General features: G+C 38.6%; 3 protein-coding genes and 1 pseudogene across 3 annotated transcripts; 1 reads left to right on the top strand and 3 right to left on the bottom strand.

Moving 5' to 3' along the window:
- Positions 1 to 552: 552 nt before the first annotated feature.
- On the bottom strand, positions 553 to 3303 carry LOC140929474 (uncharacterized; annotated as a pseudogene).
- Positions 3304 to 7852: 4549 nt separating this feature from the next.
- On the bottom strand, positions 7853 to 9742 carry LOC140931825 (uncharacterized). The gene is made up of 3 exons (XM_073381549.1): positions 9730 to 9742; positions 8668 to 9121; positions 7853 to 8085 (listed from the first exon to the last, which is right to left on the bottom strand). Exons 2-3 carry the CDS (start codon positions 8978 to 8980, stop codon positions 7853 to 7855), a joined length of 546 nt encoding a protein of 181 aa, XP_073237650.1. The 5' UTR covers positions 8981 to 9121; positions 9730 to 9742.
- A 958-nt stretch (positions 9743 to 10700) lies between these two features.
- On the bottom strand, positions 10701 to 18961 carry LOC140931823 (uncharacterized). Its single transcript, XM_073381548.1, has 6 exons — positions 18625 to 18961; positions 18250 to 18378; positions 17640 to 17879; positions 17387 to 17474; positions 16665 to 17007; positions 10701 to 10854 (listed from the first exon to the last, which is right to left on the bottom strand). The coding sequence occupies exons 2-6, from the start codon at positions 18316 to 18318 to the stop codon at positions 10701 to 10703; spliced, it is 894 nt and encodes a 297-aa protein (XP_073237649.1). The 5' UTR covers positions 18319 to 18378; positions 18625 to 18961.
- LOC140929930 (uncharacterized) lies at positions 11026 to 14928 on the top strand. The gene is made up of 3 exons (XM_073379614.1): positions 11026 to 11055; positions 11641 to 12845; positions 14528 to 14928. The coding sequence occupies exons 1-2, from the start codon at positions 11026 to 11028 to the stop codon at positions 12817 to 12819; spliced, it is 1209 nt and encodes a 402-aa protein (XP_073235715.1). The 3' UTR covers positions 12820 to 12845; positions 14528 to 14928.
- Positions 18962 to 19546: the final 585 nt, after the last annotated feature.

Raw genomic sequence — 19546 nt, 5'->3', positions numbered from 1 at the left:
AATTGAAATAGCTGTAATTCACAGGATATACCAAATAGAATAAAGAGAAATTCACCAAAACAGGATATTTACAATGTATTATAAAAATTGTTATTGTTTTGAATATGCATGCATTGGGGTACAAGCACAGAATAAACATGACATTTTTTTTAAATTCCTCATGAGGCAATGTTTTTTTTCATCAAATGCAGGGGAAGTAAGATGTATTTTTACCCAAACAAAACAATTATCTTCGAATTTACATCCTACTCATATGGTAAAAACTAAAGAGAAGCATACTCCTCTAAACAGCAAAAATCACATCTTGAACACAACATGAACTACATAATGTACCTATGTTCTGGTATCCTACGTGAAAGTAAAGGAGGTGGTTGCGCTATGTTACAATAGAAAATATTCCATTTCCACACTATTCTCTACTTTCACAAATTCCATAATACACCCCTTTTACCCCCCCCCCAAAAAAAAAAAAATACGCGAGGACATTGTTTCAGATTTCTCTTGGGACATCTTCATGTCTCAGGAGAAATTGCAAACAATGAATATGCAAAATTTGGGGGGGGGGGGTAAAAGAGGTGTATTATGGCATTTGTGCAAGTAGAGAATAGTAGTATTGCTTTCACCTAATATGTCACAGGATGAGCACATCCGTTGAAAATAAAAAACAAAAACAAGAACATTCTTTAAAATGCTTTTAGTTGGCATTGTTCTTGTTGAGTGGACACAAGCAACTTGAGGTACGCAGGTGAGTCGTTGAACCACACCTACATTTCCGTCCACTGACTATCACTGTTTCCTCGCCTTCCATTAAGTGCTCAGCTTCTTGGACCAAGGTTCTGTCCTCTTCACTGCCATCATCCTCATCCTCCGCACATATGTGTGAAGAATGGCTTGCTGCTTGACCCATTTTTTTCGTTCTTCTTGGTCTTCTGAACGGGCAATTTTTTGTGAGACCCTCTTTTCTTTCGCTTCATCACTCTTCTTCATCTCCAATTCCGTCTTTCGCTCCTTAGTGGCTTTTTGGGAAGCATGGACAACTTCAGGTAGGACAGGCAGATTCATGCACTCGTATAAATCAACAATCCAGTGGTAGTCAGGTCCACGATGGTTAAAACACCATGTCATGTTTCCCTGGGCAAGTCCACAGTTTGTTGATGTGATGTAATGCAACCTATGGAGAAATCATGATCAGGGAATCAGTTGTCAATTTTCCTGTGCTTCTGATTTCCTCATTTTCCTAATAACTCTCCAATAGTACCTAATCAAGATAAGTAGTGATCAAACGTACAAAGTGCAAAGCCATTTTTCCTGACATTCTCAGATTTCATTTTTCTGTTTTGTTGCATGGAAACAAGAAAATAATGTGCCTTACAACAATGATAATTCTTATAGTGATGACGATGATAATAATAATAATAATAATAATAATAATAATAACAATAATAATAATAGTAACACATAATTTTGTAATAGTAATGATGTTCGAAGAAAGTATGTTCTGAAGAAAATGTGAATTATCAAGAGTAAGACTGGCAAAAATGCTGAAGAACATGAAACAAGACTACCAGTAAAACCAATCACAATCAGTAATAGTCTATACAGAAAGTTACCATCACCAACAGGCTGTTTTCAGAAAAGTCCTCTATAAATTGGGCTAAGCTATTGTTCACATGTACGTACCTGCATAAGCTTTGGTCCTTTGCTCTGAAATGTGGCAGGACAGTGAAATGTGCCTCACACAAATTGCACTGTCCCCTTCCCAATTCAGGGTGAATAACAGCTTCAGCATCATTTGCTCGCAGTTCACATTCTGTTTGGTAGGCTAGCTGATGAAACTCGCATCTTAGCACTGACTTGGTGGAGTACGCTTTTCCCTCATAGGATATTTCCTCATCTTGGTTGCATTTACCACAAGAGCAAACAGTACTGGGGTGGAAAATACATTTCCCATCAGCCCATTCATGTTCATCTTTGCAGTAATGAACCCCTAAACTCCTCATACGCCTTGCATAGTCATCTGGACTCTTGCACTGCTGCAAACGGCAGAAGTGGTTCAACCGTGCACCCTGGATAAATGTGTCAGACAAACAGCCACAGGTTTTGCTGTGGCGCTTACATGCACACTTGACTGATTCAACAGCGGGGAATGTATCTTTCCATTTTTTAATTTGTCCAGCTGAAAAGACCTTTTACTTAGCTAAGTCTTTCAAATTGTTCCCATGAGCCCTTCCAACATGACCCCCGCACTTGAATACCCTCCTGGGCTCAGCTCCAAAAACTTTCTCAACAGACTTCTGGGAACTGGAATCACCATCCTGCCATACCACCACAACATTACAACCTTCACTTTTAGCCTGATGGTAGCACTCATCTGCGAGAATACCTTCCATTGATTTGGCAGTCCCCAAAAACAAATCATCATCCTCTGAGTTTCCACGCATGCACTTGTGGCTGAACCATAGTAAACCCCCAGTTAGGTAGTTCTTTATGATGAAGGAGCCATTTTTGCTAAAATGGCCTCCGGTGTGCCAGCTTCCTAAGACATTGCTGTCAATCCTTTTCATTTGCACCTTTTCCTCATCACACATTTCTGTCAAGATGTCATGAATGTGGGGATATATCAATTTGACAACCTCGAAAAACCAATTTTTGGATATGGCTTGGATGCCAAGACACTGATTCAGAGTTCTATGGAACTTTGCAAACCCATGTCCTGAGACAATAAATGCCACAGCTAGGGCTAGTCCAACAACAGTTCTCCTTGATGCTTCAATGATAGATGACCCTTGAAAAGAGACACTTCTCAACTGGCACCCACTACAAGCAAATGTGATGTTGATGGTTCCACCAAGGCCTACTGTCTCAACTCTAGAGGGTATCAGCTGACCTAAAAGTTGTAGTAGAGGGGTATTCTTAGAAATATTTGAAGTGAAGCACTAATTTATTGTTGCCTTGATGAAACAAGCGAGAATTTAGCCAGCTAAGTTATCAAAATGAAGGAAAATGTTGATAGGTCAATGTCGGGACATTTATTTCAAGACACAAACATTGATTTCAAGCATTTTTTTTACGTACAACAAGGATAGGAAGTTCGCGAAACTGTCTCACACGTGTTCTGAGAAATGACCTCAAATTCGAATGATTGTATGACACCTACAACACCAAAATATTATTCACCTCCTGGCATGAATGAACTCAAAGCTACACTACAAAAAATTAAAACGGCAACAGTTCAGCAATTCATGAAACATACTATTGCAATCGGGTGTAGAGCAAGAGAGGTTTTGTTTATGTCCTCAATCAGACGGATTATCTGCAAAGATTCACAAACACAAAGTTGTCACTCCACTTTCGATGGATTCTGCAAAGATTCCTCGCAAACCATTTTCCGCCGTTTTGGGGATGGATCTGGCTCGAAGTCTGCATCCTTGTTATCTGTCTCGTTACCCGAAGACTCTGATGACTTATCTAAGCAGAAATCCATTTTTCTTTTAGCCAGCGTCTCTTTGACTTTTGTTGACGTGTGATACATCGTTTTGCCTGGAGAAATATATTTCACCGCATCGTGATGGACGTATGATGTTACTTCTGTTGTCCATTGCGCTGGAAGCGACCTCTTGCTTCAGCCCCTTTCTTTCCTCTATCCTGATACAATTTCTTTTTCTCTGACTTCGAAAGTTTCTTCTTTTTATCTTGCGACGCCATTGTAAACAAAGGCGTCTTACAATTCGATCGATTATGCGCACTTCGCTAGCGGAAGTCGATCTCAAATGTCATGCCCCCAATCTCGTTCCCAGAGGCCGCGATCCTTTTGGTCAGCGACGGGGATCGGGACCTCTGGCCAGATGGGATTTTGAGTCCGCAAATCGCGGACTTCCGGTTACACTGCGCAGAATCATGAGTAAAACTCAAGATGGCGGAAAGAAGTGGTCCAGATACGTTTCTGGCGGGAGTGAAATATGGATTAGAAAAAGTTGGAAAAGCAAATATTACACTCAAACCGAAACAAGAAGAGATCCTCAAAATAATCGCTTTGACGCAAAAAGATGTTTTAGCCGTTCTCCCAACTAGTTACGGAAAATCGTTAATATATCAAATAATGCCACCCTTGATAGATTATATGGATTCTGGCCAGAGATCAACCCAAAATAAGTCTATTGTCTTGGTGGTGTCACCACTCAATGCCTTGATAAGGGATCAGGTAACAAAGTTAAAGCAGAGTGGTCTGAAAGCGTGTATTTTGAAAGGTGATCACGTAGAAGGAGAAGAAGAAGAAAGAAAAGAAGAACAAGAAGGATTGGCACTCAGTGCAATAGAAAACCTGAAGGAGTTTCAGTTAATTTTTGATCACCTGGAAGCCCTTGTAGGCAACAAAAATGTCATTAAGCTCCTGAAGACTGCAGAGTTTAAAAATCGTATGAAAGCCATCATTGTGGATGAAGCCCATCTCGTTGTTGACTGGTGAGTGCTACATGTATATGTTGTGGTTTATTTTTTTACCTCAGGTAATTTTTCTTTTTTTTGTTGTTGTTGGGTATGGTATTGTATGCCAATGTTTTGAGATAAAGAATTATTACAACATATATATAAATATGATGTTACAGGTCAAATTTGATTTCAGGTTAAATTTTTTAACCTACGGTGATTTTCAGTTTTCTTTGTCCTCTGGCCCTAATTCAACAAAACTAAAAAAAATTGAGAATCAACCTACGTTAAAAAAAATTAACCTGAAATCAAATATATCCACTCCAGATAGCATAGTTTAAAGCAGTAGTAATAATAAATGCAGAATTTGTGCAATAAAGAAAAAACTTGTTTGGATTATTCTAAAATGTTTCATTGTATGGTTCTAGGAAATAACACTACCAATCTGAACCCCATGGAGCGAAATAATTTTCCAATGGTTAAGCAGAAGGTCTATACCTGTTCCTGTGTTTCAACCCAAATGAAACCTACAGGCAGAGGGGAATAAGAGATTTTCTTGAAAAACACATTACCAGTATTCAAAGGTATCCAGTCTGAAAGATATCCAAAAAAGTTATGGCTTATTAAGAGACTGGTACAGGTAATTTTTTTTGGAAGGATTTTAGACCATCCTGTGGGAAGCTAGGAACAATAGGAAGCATTCTTCCACAAGTACCATTGCTTGGTCTCACAGCCACTGCTACCAAAAAGACCAGAACTGACATCATTGAGTCCCTGGGCGTGGTTAATCCAGTTGAAATCCTTGGAAACCCTGACCGACCAAATATATATTTCTCGTCATCATCTAGACCAGACAGAGGAGAGGATAAACTAAATAAAATATTGGTCCCCTTGCTGGAAAGCTTAAAGAAGGAGAGAACAAAGTTTCCTTTTACTGTTGTTTTTGGCACATTAGAGACCATTTCATCATGTTATGCCTTTTTCAGCCGAGCAATGGGGAAAGAGCAGTATGAACCTATAGATGCCCTGCCCAAGGCCGAGAATAGGTTATTTACTCAATTTCACGCCCAATACCCACTTCAAGAAAAAGAAAGAATAATTGATGGCCTTACCTTGGGGAAATCTAAACTCAGGATTGTCTTTGCAACAGTCGCATTTGGTGTTGGTCTGGACTTGAGAAAACATTTGTCTTCAGTAATGAGGGATTATGTGCAATCAAAGAAGTGTAAAAGATAAATTATTATGGGGTATTTTGGGTTTTCCCCTCTGCCACTTGACACAGCTCATGCATGTTGTGATTATCATGAGAAACTTTGTAGCTGTGATGACTGTGTGCTCTCTGATGTTGCATCTTTAATGGCTCCCACCTTGACAGATGAAGCCCCTCCATTATCTAATGAAGATGTTTATTCTTATTCCAAACTAAACATGGAGAAAATAGCCAAGCTGAATGAAGAACTTGTTAAATTAAGATTCTCATTACCTGGACATGGTAGGACATCAGTAGGGAGTACAAGCCTGAGCAGTGGTGTTACTATAAAGTTAATTCGTGAAGTGGCTGAAAATGCACACACATTCTCTTCAGCAGAAGACATTGAAAAAAAGACGTCCTATCTTTAGCCAAAGTCATGCCATTTCAATGTGGAAAATTGTTAAACAATTCCTTCAGAAAGTGTGAAAAACAAAGTATCAAGTTGTATCATTGGTCTAAAATAGTCAGATAACTGAGTGTAGTATTAATTTCCCATGCTGTTTTGCATCAAGCGTGGCTTCTATATCTGTTGTGTTTATACCCAGTAACAAAAATGAGTGGTCATATGATACTGATCAAGCAAATTATCAAATATTATGTTGGTTTCATTTCCCACCAACACACTACATGGTTCTTGTGAAAGTAACCCTTTCATTTGTTTGAAAATGACATATCCATTAAGCTTCTTTTCTATTGTGGTGGAGCAAACCCTTTTTTTCCTTAACTGAGTGCATGTACACTGTTAAGAGAAACAGTGATTGCAGGACAATGACTACCTTTAATTGTTAACCATTTTTGACACAGGATTATAAGTTCCAAAGGAAGACCTTAGGTTTTACAACGATTTGAAGTGAAATTTTTTTGTGAAATTTTATCCTTAGAAAAGAATTACAATAGCTGGGCAAAAAAGTGGTATCTGATGGGTGATCACTATCTTTTCTTGCTTCTGTCAGGTTTCATGGACTCTGCTAGCCAATTATAAATTCAACTGTTGATTGAACAAGAGAAATATATTATTTCAAATGTAGCTAAAGGCGACCAGACCTACATTTGTTTACTGTTATGAAAGAGCAACAAATCTATGCAGATTGTGATTTGAGTTTGTCTCAGTGCATTCCTGAGTATAGTAGACATACTAGATTTTGCAAAGTGGTGAAACATAAACCGATAATAAATTTAAAAAATACAAACTTCACCATGATTGTCTTAAACCACCAATAACTTCTTTCTTTCAGTAAGCATCCATTTTCTTATTGGTTGGTTGATTGCCAAGCTAACAGGAAGTCAGGCACATTGTAATTTCTGTTTGTTGCATAATAATAGCCTGAGCATTGTCACAATTTATATTGTCCTTATGAAATAACTGAGGCAAAGCACTTTGATACATTAATCATCCACATCGTCTTCTTCTGGTGTGTTTTCATCACCATCATTCAATTCATTCTCCTCATCATTGTCTTCCTCATTGCAGTCATGGACACCAGAAAAAAGCTTGCACTTGTGGTTTGTCAGCCAGGTGTTAAGCAGTGCTACATCCAACTGGTCAAGAGGACTCTTTGTTAGATTTGGAAATGATTGAAGTGTTCTACCTTTTTGGTACTGAAAAGGTCTAGCCTGTTGCACAATAGTTAACATTGCTTTGACATCTTGCGTGGTACAAGCATGAGTGTGCTTGGTTGACTCTGGGTGTATGCCACACTCATCGTCATACTGGGTGCAACATTCTTTAAGACCATATGCTGCAGCAGAACATCTCTGGACAGCTTTCAGCGTTTTGTTTCCACACAGTCCCCTAAGAGAGACCTTGTTGTCTCCAACCAGGTGTTCCATTTTTAAATCATTTGCATAATTGGATCCTTCTCCTCCCTTTGGATTTACAAACTGGCCATGTAACACTCTATGGGCAATCTTCTCTGTGTATAAACGCTTGACACAAGTTATGAATCGCATTGCCTCAAAGGCATATTTTTTCCCTCTTGGCCTACTTCTAAAATACAACAGAAGCATCTTCCAGTTAATTAGGCTGCGCTCTCCATCTCCCTCACCCTCTGTATCATTAAGCTGCATGAGCATCATTCCCAGTTGAATTACCTGCAACCCATAACTGAGATAGCGATCTTCCTCACTGCCAGGAGGGATGTCAGAAATGTTGCTGTTGAGGTTACTATTGGATGTCTATGATGTTTCTACAGTTCCCATTGTTGGAGACCTGTACACTGCAAGCAGATCTGTGGGCCAAAACACAACATTGCTAGGTGCAAGTATAACAGAGGCACATTCCTCAATAGATGCTACAAAGACAGGAACATGCTTCTCTGGCACAGAAATGTGGGCATCAACTTCAACAACTTTTCCAACTGCTAGAACTTTGTAATCTTCAGATTTTTGCAGCAAAATGACAACAGAACCTGCGGAATAATGACCATAAAAATATGAATTTTACTTGACATATAAATAACGTTGCAAAACACTATTTTCACCTGACTAATCCAGTCCAGTGAAGTAGATTTTGAGGTGAGCTGTCCATTTACAAGATCAGAGCTGTATTTTATAAAGACAGAAAGATAGTCGTAATTATTATTCTTACTAACAGAGCTTAATAATAACTAGGGGTGCCCAACGTGCAAAGAAAGTCGCTTTTGATAGCCCATGGCTCGTGGATTTTGCTATCCGGCAAGTGAATTCTTTTCTTAACTTGCCTGATGGGCAAGTGAAATTTTTAGGAGAATTCAAATTACAGAACTGTTATCAGTCGATCGATCCTGCTCATCAAAATGTATTTTTGGGCTATAGTTAAAATGACTCTCGGGCAAGTACATGTTCTATTTAACTACAGCTTGCCTGAATGGCAAACCACAAAACTGACTTTCTTTGCACCCTGGTGCCTTATACCAATATTTGAAAATTTTAATAGAAATAATAAAGTTTAATACTTCATTTTCACACACACAGCATTGTACTGTATGTTAAAGTATTGTTTATAGACATACCAGAAGAGTATGGTTGCTGAGCAGGGGATGAAATTGCAGTCATCTCATCATCATTGCCAGCAGATCTCCTTTGGTTTTCTTTCTGTTGGCATTGTTGTTCTAGCTGCTCCCGCCAGGCTCTTTCAATATCAAACTCTGTCAACACGTACTCATCAACAAACTTGCCAATTTGAATTTGCAGGCTTTCCCACTGGACTGCTGAATTTCTCTCCTTTGCAATAGAGCTTACCCATGATGGAGAGGTAGCAGTGTCTGTTGTCCCTGCCCATGCCATGAATGCTGCACAAATGTAAGCCTTTGTTACCGACAACATCAGTGACTCACAACTTGAGTAGTTGTCTTGAACCCTTGGTGGCACATTAACAAGTCCAAAATTTTGCCTAAAGTAATACAAGGTGCCAATGTCTCTTCTACCACTTGCAGGAGTTGGCTTGTAAAGTTGCTCCCAGATATACTATAAAAAGTATAAGCAATGTTTATTAATTGTCTACTTGATTTATATGTGAACTCTGTCTGACTAATATCTGTTGTTTATATAGCTGAAAGGAAATTCAGGTTGCTTTCAACCTAGACTGCATGTTGAATTTCTTTAGTTTTTAAATTATAGAAATTTTAATTTAGGGTGAAAATGTTTTTTGACCTTAATGACAATTCAATTTTGGACATGGAAAACCTTGGACCTTGCACAGCTGGAAGACTGCCAGCTTGTCAAGTGGGAGGTGGTGAGTTCAAACCTCTACCAGGCTAATGCTCAGATTCGACATATAACTAAGGAAAAAGTGCTGCCGTGGCCTCTGGAAATGAGATTGTGTTAAAAGCAAATTATTTAAATCTTGAAAGAGTACCACCTGCATGCATTCTGAGCAGATAATTGAAGATAAAGAAATATTTTTTAAATATTTTGAATAGCTGTCCCTTGGACCCGTCCTGCTATTTTCATTTTTGATTGGGAGTCATTAACTTAAGTATCTTTTTATCAAACATTGGCAAAAACAGAAAAAAAGCAAAAGACAATGGTTAAAATAAAGAATAATCAGATTATGTAATAATTAAAAAACTAACCCCTAGAAAGGATTGTTTGCATGCCAAAGTGCAGGCGTCTCAACAATACTTTTAAATCTCTCTGCTGCACTGTCACACCCAAGTCTAGTCTTTTTGACCCCAGTAATTCTTTCTCGTCCAAGGAGGTCTCCTCCCAGTGGCACTTTAACATTCTTGAGTACTTCATCTGCATTAACTGGCATGTCTTGGTTCTGTTGAGAACAATTCGCGAATCTTTGCTGACATCATTATTTGCATTTTTGCTCATTAGCATGAGAGTTTACCCGTAGAAAATGTCAGTGTATGTAAAAGCTAGGTTCAAAAGTTGAAAGAGCTGGATATTCTGAGCAGTCTGTGCAATTTTCAGCTCTTTGCAATCAGACGTAACAAAGGAAATAGCCTTCTCAAACTCATTAATAATTCATTAAGAAAATACAAAGGAAATTAATGTTTAATGAGTGTTTGGAAATCGGATGAAACACTGCTTAGTATTTGCATCCTTAATTTCTCCTTCAAAAATGATTTTGTTTGAGAAGAAATATCAAACATTCGACACAGTGTTTCATCACCAGATGAAACACCTCGAAGTTCGTCAAAAATACTCCGCTGCGCGTCGTATTTTCAACTCTCTTCTCGGTGTTTCATCTGGTGATGAAACACTGCATCTCATGTTTGATATATTACATCAAGAACTGCAAAATTTCTGGGTGGCAAAACACTATGAGCTCATACATTCCTTGCAAAATTTCAAGTTTTTCTCCAAAACTATTTTGTACATCAGGTTCAAATGTTCAAAGACAAGTGAAATTGTTATGCTCTTTCAATACTCAGCGACTATATTTTAATAGCTTGATCAGGGAATGAAAGGCATATGTTTGCCATTTATATTTTTTGAATTTTAATGATATATGACCCAGCATTGAAGTCCTTGTGGTGACATTTGATGATTTTCTATCTTGTATCCTGTAATTTATGATTTGACTTTGAAAAAATTAATAAATAATCATTACCTGTGGCTTATAGATATCAACCAGTAGCTTTTGAACATATTCAAGATATTGGCAAACATCTGCATGCTTGGATTGATTGTAAGGTACCACTGGTAGTCCAATAATGACAGACTTTTTGTTCATGAATTCAGAGTACCTGAACACAATATACCAAAGCTCTTTTAATTTAAGTTAAATATCATTATCTTATCTCAAATAAATAACAAATAGACCACACCTAGCACATGACAAACTCTTGTATACCATCATTAAAGGAGCAAATTAAGTATAGTCTACGTACCAAGAAACTTGATATCGGAGCTCTCGCATGCATGAAGCGCGCAGCGGAACACCATGGGTAAAAAAATGTGGTAAGCTACCCATTCAAAAAAACACGACCGTACACCGACTGACCGACCAACCATCCGTCCGCACCACAGACATGTCAATTTAAAATAATTCAATCAACAGGTATGGCAACCCAAATGCAACTCAAGGTTTTATTTGGAAAGAATCGCATGACTGCCCGGACTTTTAGAAAGGAAAAACAACAACAAAAAGTGGTGTTATTTTTTATGTTTACACTCATGTGGATAACAGAGAAAGAGCTAGAGCGAGTGATTGAAAACAAAAGAGACAAATTTTGTAGGAAGGAAAATATGAAAATTCAAAGTGGCTGTGAGAATGAGAAATGCTAGCAGCCGGCAAGGTGAAAATGAGTGGCAGTGAAAAATAAAAGCAATCATGCATGAACACAGGAGACAAAATATTGGGTAAGCACATATATGACAATTCTACCTCGCATTTGCATACATTCTGAGATCACATGAGATAGCAAGTCACATGACTTCAAGCTCAGTGCGAGTTTGATTTCGGGCAAGGTCGCTTGGAGCACTAGTCGCTCCCACAAAATTTTCAGAAATTTCATCCATTTCTCGTTCAGAGCCTCAAGCCAAAGATATTAGCGATGTCAAAACAATCTGAGGACGATCTCCTCGCCGACGAAATTGAGGACGAGGGCGAAGAAGACCAGATAAACAAGGATTCACTACCCGACGAACGCAACGCGGTGCCTGCACACGCTTCACGACAACTCAAGGACAAAACAGCCGCTTCCTCGGAAGAAATTAGCCAACTCACCCACGCAATTCTAGGCGTGACGAAAAGCCTACCAAAACTCATCAATTCGCCACGGGGAGAGACAAAAGACAAAGGAAAACGGCCGGCGAGCAAATCTCCAAACGCTGTTCCCGCCAAAAAAGCAAAAAACAAAGATGGCGAGGCGAGAAGCTCCACGAGCGCCTCCGACCAGTCAACTGACTGCGAGAAACTCTATGACTCTGTGTTAAACAACAACAGTGATGAGTCAGAGCAAAACACCACTCGTAGTGGTGATGAGGATGATTTCCTCTCGGAACTCGTAAAAGAATACGAGTCTGACGATATCGTGGGCGAAAGTCTCGAAAATGAGAAACTAGCCAAGCTAGTTGACAAAATGTTCCGCTGCAAACTAAGCGAGAAAAATCTCAAAGACCGGCTTGAGAGGCAGGAGAGACCGGCTAATTGTACTACAGCCAAGCCTCCCAAGGTAAACCCGGGCATTTGGCGTCGACTGAGAGAGCCAACTAAGAAGAGGGATTTACAATTTTTCAAAATACAACAAGCCCTCACAAAAGGCATCCTGCCAGTTGTCCGAATCACGGACAAGCTTATGCAGGCAAAATCGTTTAATGCTGATGAATGCCAAGACCTAAAGAAACAGGGGCTGGAGGCCATGTCCCTCCTCACTCATGCCTCTTATGAAATAAACATGCAGCGCCGTCTTCTACTGAGACCAGATATTGGGAGGGAATACTCAGCTCTCTGCTCCTCCCAGTTGCCATTTACAGATTTTCTCTTTGGAGATGATCTACAAAAGCATTTGAAAGATATTGGCGATCAAAACAAAATTGGGTCCAAGATCACCCCTGATTATAAAGGGCATCGCCCTTCTCCAGGAAGACCTGGCAATAACAGCTATAATGGCTATAAGCAGTCAAAAAACTGGAGAGGCAACAACTTCAAACCTTGGAAATCCAAGAACAATGCCAACCGGGACAAGACAACCCGGACAAGCCAATAGAACACTTGCTGCCAGCTACTAGCACAGTAAGTATATGTTCGCCTCTTTGTACCAATGTATATATTGCCGGAAACATAGCTAAGCATTTCAGTGCTTGGCAGACGCTCACGTCTGACCCCTACATTTTACGCATCGTTAAGGGTTACCAACTAGAGTTTTGCAACCCTCCTTGCCAGGCGCTCACCCCTAGAGCTGTCAAACTTTCTTGTAAAGAGACAGATATTGCTACTACTGAAATTAACAAGCTTTTAACTAAAGGGGTCATTAGGAAAGCTACTCATGTTCCTGGTGAATTTATCTCAACAATTTTCACCAGGCCCAAAAAAGATGGGTCTCACCGTCTTATTTTGAACTTGAAAAAGCTAAATGAGCATATTGAGTACCATCACTTCAAGATGGATTCACTGCCTAACGCACTTCAACTTATGAAGCCTAATTGTTGGATGGCTGTCTTAGACCTAAAAGACGCATACTACTCTGTTCCTATTAGGACTGAGGACAGAAAATACCTTTGTTTCGAGCACGAAGGCCAACTTTATGAATTTGTTTGCCTTCCTAATGGCCTCTCTAGTGCACCCAGAATTTTTACCAAATTGTTAAAACCTGCCCTTGCCAAATTAAGGGAGGATGGGGTGCTTCTAGTAATTTACATTGATGACATTATACTTTTTGCCGATGACCCTCAGACATTGGTCATATTTATACAAAGGGCTATTACATTGTTGCAGTCTCTGGGATTCACTATCCATTCTGATAAATCCCAACTTGTCCCATCCCAGAGAGTCAATTTCCTGGGTTTCATTTTAGACTCGGTTGTGATGACAGTCTCTATGAAATCGGACAAGGCTGATAAAGCGAAATCAGCCATTTTACAGCTCCTCAGAACAGAGCAGCCTCTTATTAGAGAGGTTGCATCTGTAGTTGGGCAAATGGTGTCATGTTTTCCTGGAGTCAAATATGGCCCACTGTATTACCGTGCTCTTGAAAATGACAAAACTGATGCTTTAAAGACGAATGGGTGGAACTTAGATGACAGAATGCTCATCTCTGATATAGCTAAGAAAGACATGTCTTGGTGGCTTTCAAATATTGACAATGATCCATGCCCTGTCCGGCCTATGAAATACAAATTAACACTTAAATGTGATAGCTCTCTAGAAGGATGGGGAAGTGTTATTGAAAATTCTTCCCTTGCCGCAAATGGGCGATGGTCCCACAGTGAGAGTATGTGCCACATAAACTATTTGGAGATAAAAGCAGTCCTGTTTGGCCTTCAGTCCTTGTGCTCAGACTTAACAAACTGTAACATCAAAGTATTGTCTGATAACCAAACTGCGGTTTCCTACTTGAGAAATATAGGTGGCACTCACTCTCGGGACTGTAATGAGATTGCAAGAGAAACTCTTATGTGGTGCAAAGACAGGGGCATATCCTTAGCTGTCACCCATTTACCTGGAAAACTTAATGTTGAAGCTGACCTAGCAAGTAGACATTTTCATGATGACACGGAATGGTCATTAGACACTCATGTTTATAACAGCTTAATTACTAAATGGGGTAATCCTGAGATTGATCTTTTTGCATCACGGTTGAATGCAAAACTGCCCTGCTACGCAGCATGGAAACCTGACCCATGTGCCCATTTTATTGATGCCTTTACACTTGACTGGTCTGTGTTTAAACTTGTTTACTGCTTCCCACCTTTCAGTGTTATTGGGAAAGTACTTCAGAAGATAATATTCTCCGAGACAACAGCAATCCTAGTTCTCCCCGACTGGCCAACACAGTTTTGGTACCCACGAGTAATGTCAATGCTAGTGGCGCCTCTACACCGAATAAAGCTGCAGAAGTCAACCCTGACCCTTCCCCACGATGTCAAGAACGTCCATCCCCTCTACCCCAAGCTCCGACTGATTGGCTGTCTTGTGTCAGGAAATCCCTCCAGCTGCAAGGAATAACTGGTGAAACTTTGAACATTATTATTGATTCTTGGAGAGAAAGTACCCAGAAGCAATACAGATCCAGCATATCAGCTTGGATAAATTACTGTAAAGAACAGAAGATCAGCATTACAACACCTTCATTACCACAACTGTTGAACTTTCTAACTCTTCAGTCCAAAAAACTTAGCTACAGTGCTCTAGGGACCACTAGAAGTGCTCTTTCCTCCTTCATCAATATTGATGGCTTCAAAGTAGGAGAACACCCTATTATTTCACGTTTTATGTCGGGTGCTTTCAACAGGAAACCAACTTTCCCCAGATATGTGGAAACATGGAACCCCCAAATTGTTCTCAGCCACCTCAAGGGCTATCCTGACACCAAGGAAATGTCTCTGAAGCAATTGACTTTGAAACTGACTATGATTTTGGCCTTAGTTACTGCACAACGAACACAGACTCTTAAGTTGCTGTCAATCAATGACATGCAATCTAAAGATGGAGAATATGTTTTTCAAATTACTTCCATTCTAAAGCAAACAAGTGCTCATGGTGGCCGGCAAAGACACCTGCCACCTATTGTGTTGAAGAAATATGACCATGATAAAACTCTTTGCGTTTTTACATTGTTACAAGAGTATCTTATTAGAACTTCTAACTTAAGGGGTTCATGTTCTCAACTCCTGATTTGCCACTGCAAGCCTCATGGGCCTGCTTCTAAAGACACTATTTCTAGGTGGCTCAAACAAGTTATGCTTGACGCTGGAATTAATACTTCTGTTTTTAAGCCTCACTCCACCAGAAGTGCAGCCACTTCTGCTGCAAAGTCAGCTGATGTTCCTCTAGATGAAATTATGACCACAGCTGGCTGGCGTTCAAGCTCTGTGTTTGCTGTTTATTATAACAAACCACTGTTAAATGATAGTTCCTTTGCCAACAGTGTACTGGGAAAGAATTAGTGCCTTGGTAATAAATGCCATGCTTACGTTTCCTTATCTGGAATGTGTATTCTTTATTTTTTGAGAGCCCTATAGAGCTCTAAAATCTCATGTGATCTCAGAATGTATGCAAATGCGAGGTAGAATTGAATAATTAAACGAGACTTACCTGTAAGTTGAAGTTTGATTGAGATTCTACCGTAGCATTTGCAGAAATGAAGAGATCACATCCCTCCCTTCCCCTCCCCCTGTTCATATCATCCTATGGTGTTGCATACACCATATATTTACTATTCATCTATGGGGTGGTCTACAGGACTCCTCAAAAAAAAAAAAAAAAAGATATGCTTTCAAGACTGAGCTCGAAGTCACGTGACTTGCTATCTCATGTGATCTCTTCATTTCTGCAAATGCTACGGTAGAATCTCAATCAAACTTCAACTTACAGGTAAGTCTCGTTTAATTATTCAATTTCTCCATAAAAATAATGTGTAACTAGGAAGTTTGACGTTTTAGTCCTACGAAACAGCATTGTAGTTGTGCAAAACAACGGCAAAGAAAGCCAAAAAGCGTGCTGCATGTGCAAATTTGTGTTTTTGCTAATTAGAAAAAAAGTGTGCTGCACATGGAATTTGTTTCTTTGCTAATTAGATCTATTGATCTTGATGCCATTTTCATTGCCCTCCCCATTTAGCATTACATGATTTAATTTTTTTTTGTTTACGTCAAGTATTATTAACCAGAGCTTCACTTTTAGCCCTGGCTAAATCTATATATATTAATACTGCAAGGCATTGTCTTGACCATTTCCTTTTTATGCTTGAGGAACAAAGGGAAATCAAAGATGTCTATGGCCAAGAGTAAGACGGCAGACCAGTGTGGGATTGTATAACCTTTTTGGGCTTGTTTGGCTTTTTTTAAACTAAATACATGTATAGCATATCATAATTAATTATAGTTATCCTACCTGTGTTTGATATGCTTTGGTATGGCAGATTTGAGAGGCTCCATGAATTCAAAGAATTCAGCAAGAATACGGGCCACTAAGACGATGAAATCACTTCGCAACTTCTCAAGTTCACTTTGACACAGGAGGTACTCAATATTCTCAAATCGTGTGCCATCAGATATAGGTTTGGAATCATTGAGGTGATCAGAGCATACTCTGTCGAATGTTACATAATGAGCAATCCAATGCATATCTGAGTGGCGGTGATTCTGCAGTATGATTTTAACCAATACCTTGAAGTCCAGATTATCAAAGAATAACCTGGGTACACATCCAGCTGACACATGCCTTCTTATAGTGACTGTTAATTTAAAAAATGAAGAACAAAGCGTTTTAATTGAACTTCTTTAAAACAGCTTATGAAGTTCTATGCATAATTGTATAGACCTAGATTGAAATATTAAAAAGGAAGAAAATAAGTTTCATTATTAACTTTTCTTTAAGGACTGATCCTTGCCACTTGACAGATTCTCTCCTTTTTAACACACAATACATTTTAATTACAGATTTTTTTTGAATTGTTCCAGAGTTTCTAAAGTAAAACATGTATTCAAATTGTTTACTTTATTTTCAAATTTAAGACTGACTTACTAGCATATAGTAAATAATGAAAAACTAGTAACATGTAAATTCAAGAGGGTTAATTATTATTATTTAACATATTTAATATGTTCATCTACCTGTTAAGTCAGACCCAATGTCATCCATGATGCCCCTGTAGGTTTCCCTGGTCATTGTTACACCTGCTCTGTTAAGCCTCTTCATTGTCTGCAGAATATTAAAATACAAATTACCAGATCTGCATTTGTCTTTGGCAAGATTCACTACAGAGAAAATTTAACCAATCAAAAATAAACTATAATGCTCCTTAAAGCCCCGGTATGGCTGCAATAATGCACATGAAAGCAGAGTTAATTGTGATACATTAAATACCCTTTCAGTGGCATGTCCAGTACTGAGCAATATACTGTTCATCTTCTGTATCAAGCTTAGTTCTTTCCACCGGGTAAACATTGGTATGCCATATGCAGTACAAAGTGGGGCAATCTGCTTTGCACTGTCTTCATGAGCTGTGTCATTTGGAATTGCTACAGCAGCTAGGACGTCCAGTACATCAGGGACACGCTCCTTCATTTCTGTGATAACCTTTTCCCAGGAGAAATTCTTCAACTCCTATTTAGAAATCAATTTGAATTAGATAAACAGTCAGTTTTTTCTAGAACATAGAATTATACATTTGTATGTTATCATGTTATTTCCCTTAATTAAAAAATGCATCATAATTTATTTATTTTTTATTTAGGGTTCCAAAAGATTATTTTGATTAAATTCCAATTTCAAGTTAATTTTAAATTTTATTGGTTATAAAAAAATTACAATACCTGAGTGCATTTTACTTTCTACACTAGCCCTTAACCATAAGGTTGTTAGTAATTACCTTATGCTTGGAAGGTGGAGTACAAAGTACAGATGAATTCTCAGCACTCCTGTTGCAAAGTTTCTGACACTGTTCATTCACATCATTCAAGAACAAACACTTAACTGCATTTCTTAAAGGTCGGCATTGCATGATTATCTCAGCAATCTGATGGGTTGTGCATCCAGTCAACATTAGTGTGGCCAACGTGTCAACAGTTTTGGTTCCTTCCTCCAAAAGTGGCTCATCTTTGAGCTAATATACATTTTAAAAAGCCAGAAAGAAAAATATATTAAAGTTAATTTCTCTATTAATTTTATCATTTATTTATTTAGTTAGTTAGTTTCTTTTTGGGTGAAGGGCAGTCAAGATTGAGTTCCATAAAATTACAGACATTCAGTAACTGTTTATTGTCTTTATCTATAACGAATGTATTACACATAATTTGATACCACTTTTTACTTGATTAAAAAAGAAAAGTAGAGCTTACTGGTTACTTACATTTTTGGCTTGAATGTTTACTTCAAACACAACAGGATGGTCTCTAAATTAAGGTCATCTGAAACTCAACAACTCAACCATTATGCAATTAGATTATACAAGAGAGAAAAAAAAACATTTAAGTACAACCCAACAAGCATTTTTTAATATTATTTATTATAATTCAAGCTAATAATCTATATTATAATTGCTTTATAAATACAGATAAGTATCTCTTTGACAGCTAATGTAAGCCACTTAGCATGACATATAAAGCTTGATTAAAAATTAGGGTATATTATTTTGTAGTCTCGTACAGAGATCAGGATGGAATTTCTTCTCACCTTGCATGTATCAGTATCATGTATCACGTATCATGCATGTGAGAAAAAAATTATGTACGGTATATACCATGGCAAATATTGCTTCTCAGCTTGAGAATATTAAACACGTTGGAAAAACAGTAAGGAAAATGTTAATTTTGATATCACAGCTTGAAGGGCCTAGCAGCCAAGAACTAATCTAACTTTATATGTAATGGTGTACAGGTATTGAATTTAGCGAATATAAAATACCAATGGGTTCAGCAAACCAGACTCAGAGAGGATTTCTTCTTGTTTTGATTGCGTTGAGGGCTCTGTTGAGGATTTAACTCTCTTTGCAGGCTTTCGTTTTTTCCCGTCGCGTTCTGATGAAGGTGCAGGAAGTATTGGCCGTGGTCGAGTTTTTGAGGGTTTGTCCATGTGCATCTGAAAAAGCGATCTGCTGTGGGTCTCTGTAGCAGGTGCGTCTTCGTAAGTTCTGCTCTTCTTTAGGTCACGTCTCGTTTGCGGGGATCTTCCTGATGGACTCTCTGCCGTTGTTTTCCCTCTTTTGACACTTAAAACTGACTCTTGTTGTTGCTTCGAAAACGCTATTTTTCTAAAAAATTCCTGGAACTTCA

The sequence above is a fragment of the Porites lutea genome, chromosome 3 (genome assembly GCF_958299795.1).
Source record: "Porites lutea chromosome 3, jaPorLute2.1, whole genome shotgun sequence".
Taxonomy (NCBI): Eukaryota; Metazoa; Cnidaria; class Anthozoa; order Scleractinia; family Poritidae; genus Porites; species Porites lutea.
Note: the sequence above shows the minus strand (reverse complement) of the source record. Positions and strands in the feature narration are given on the sequence as shown.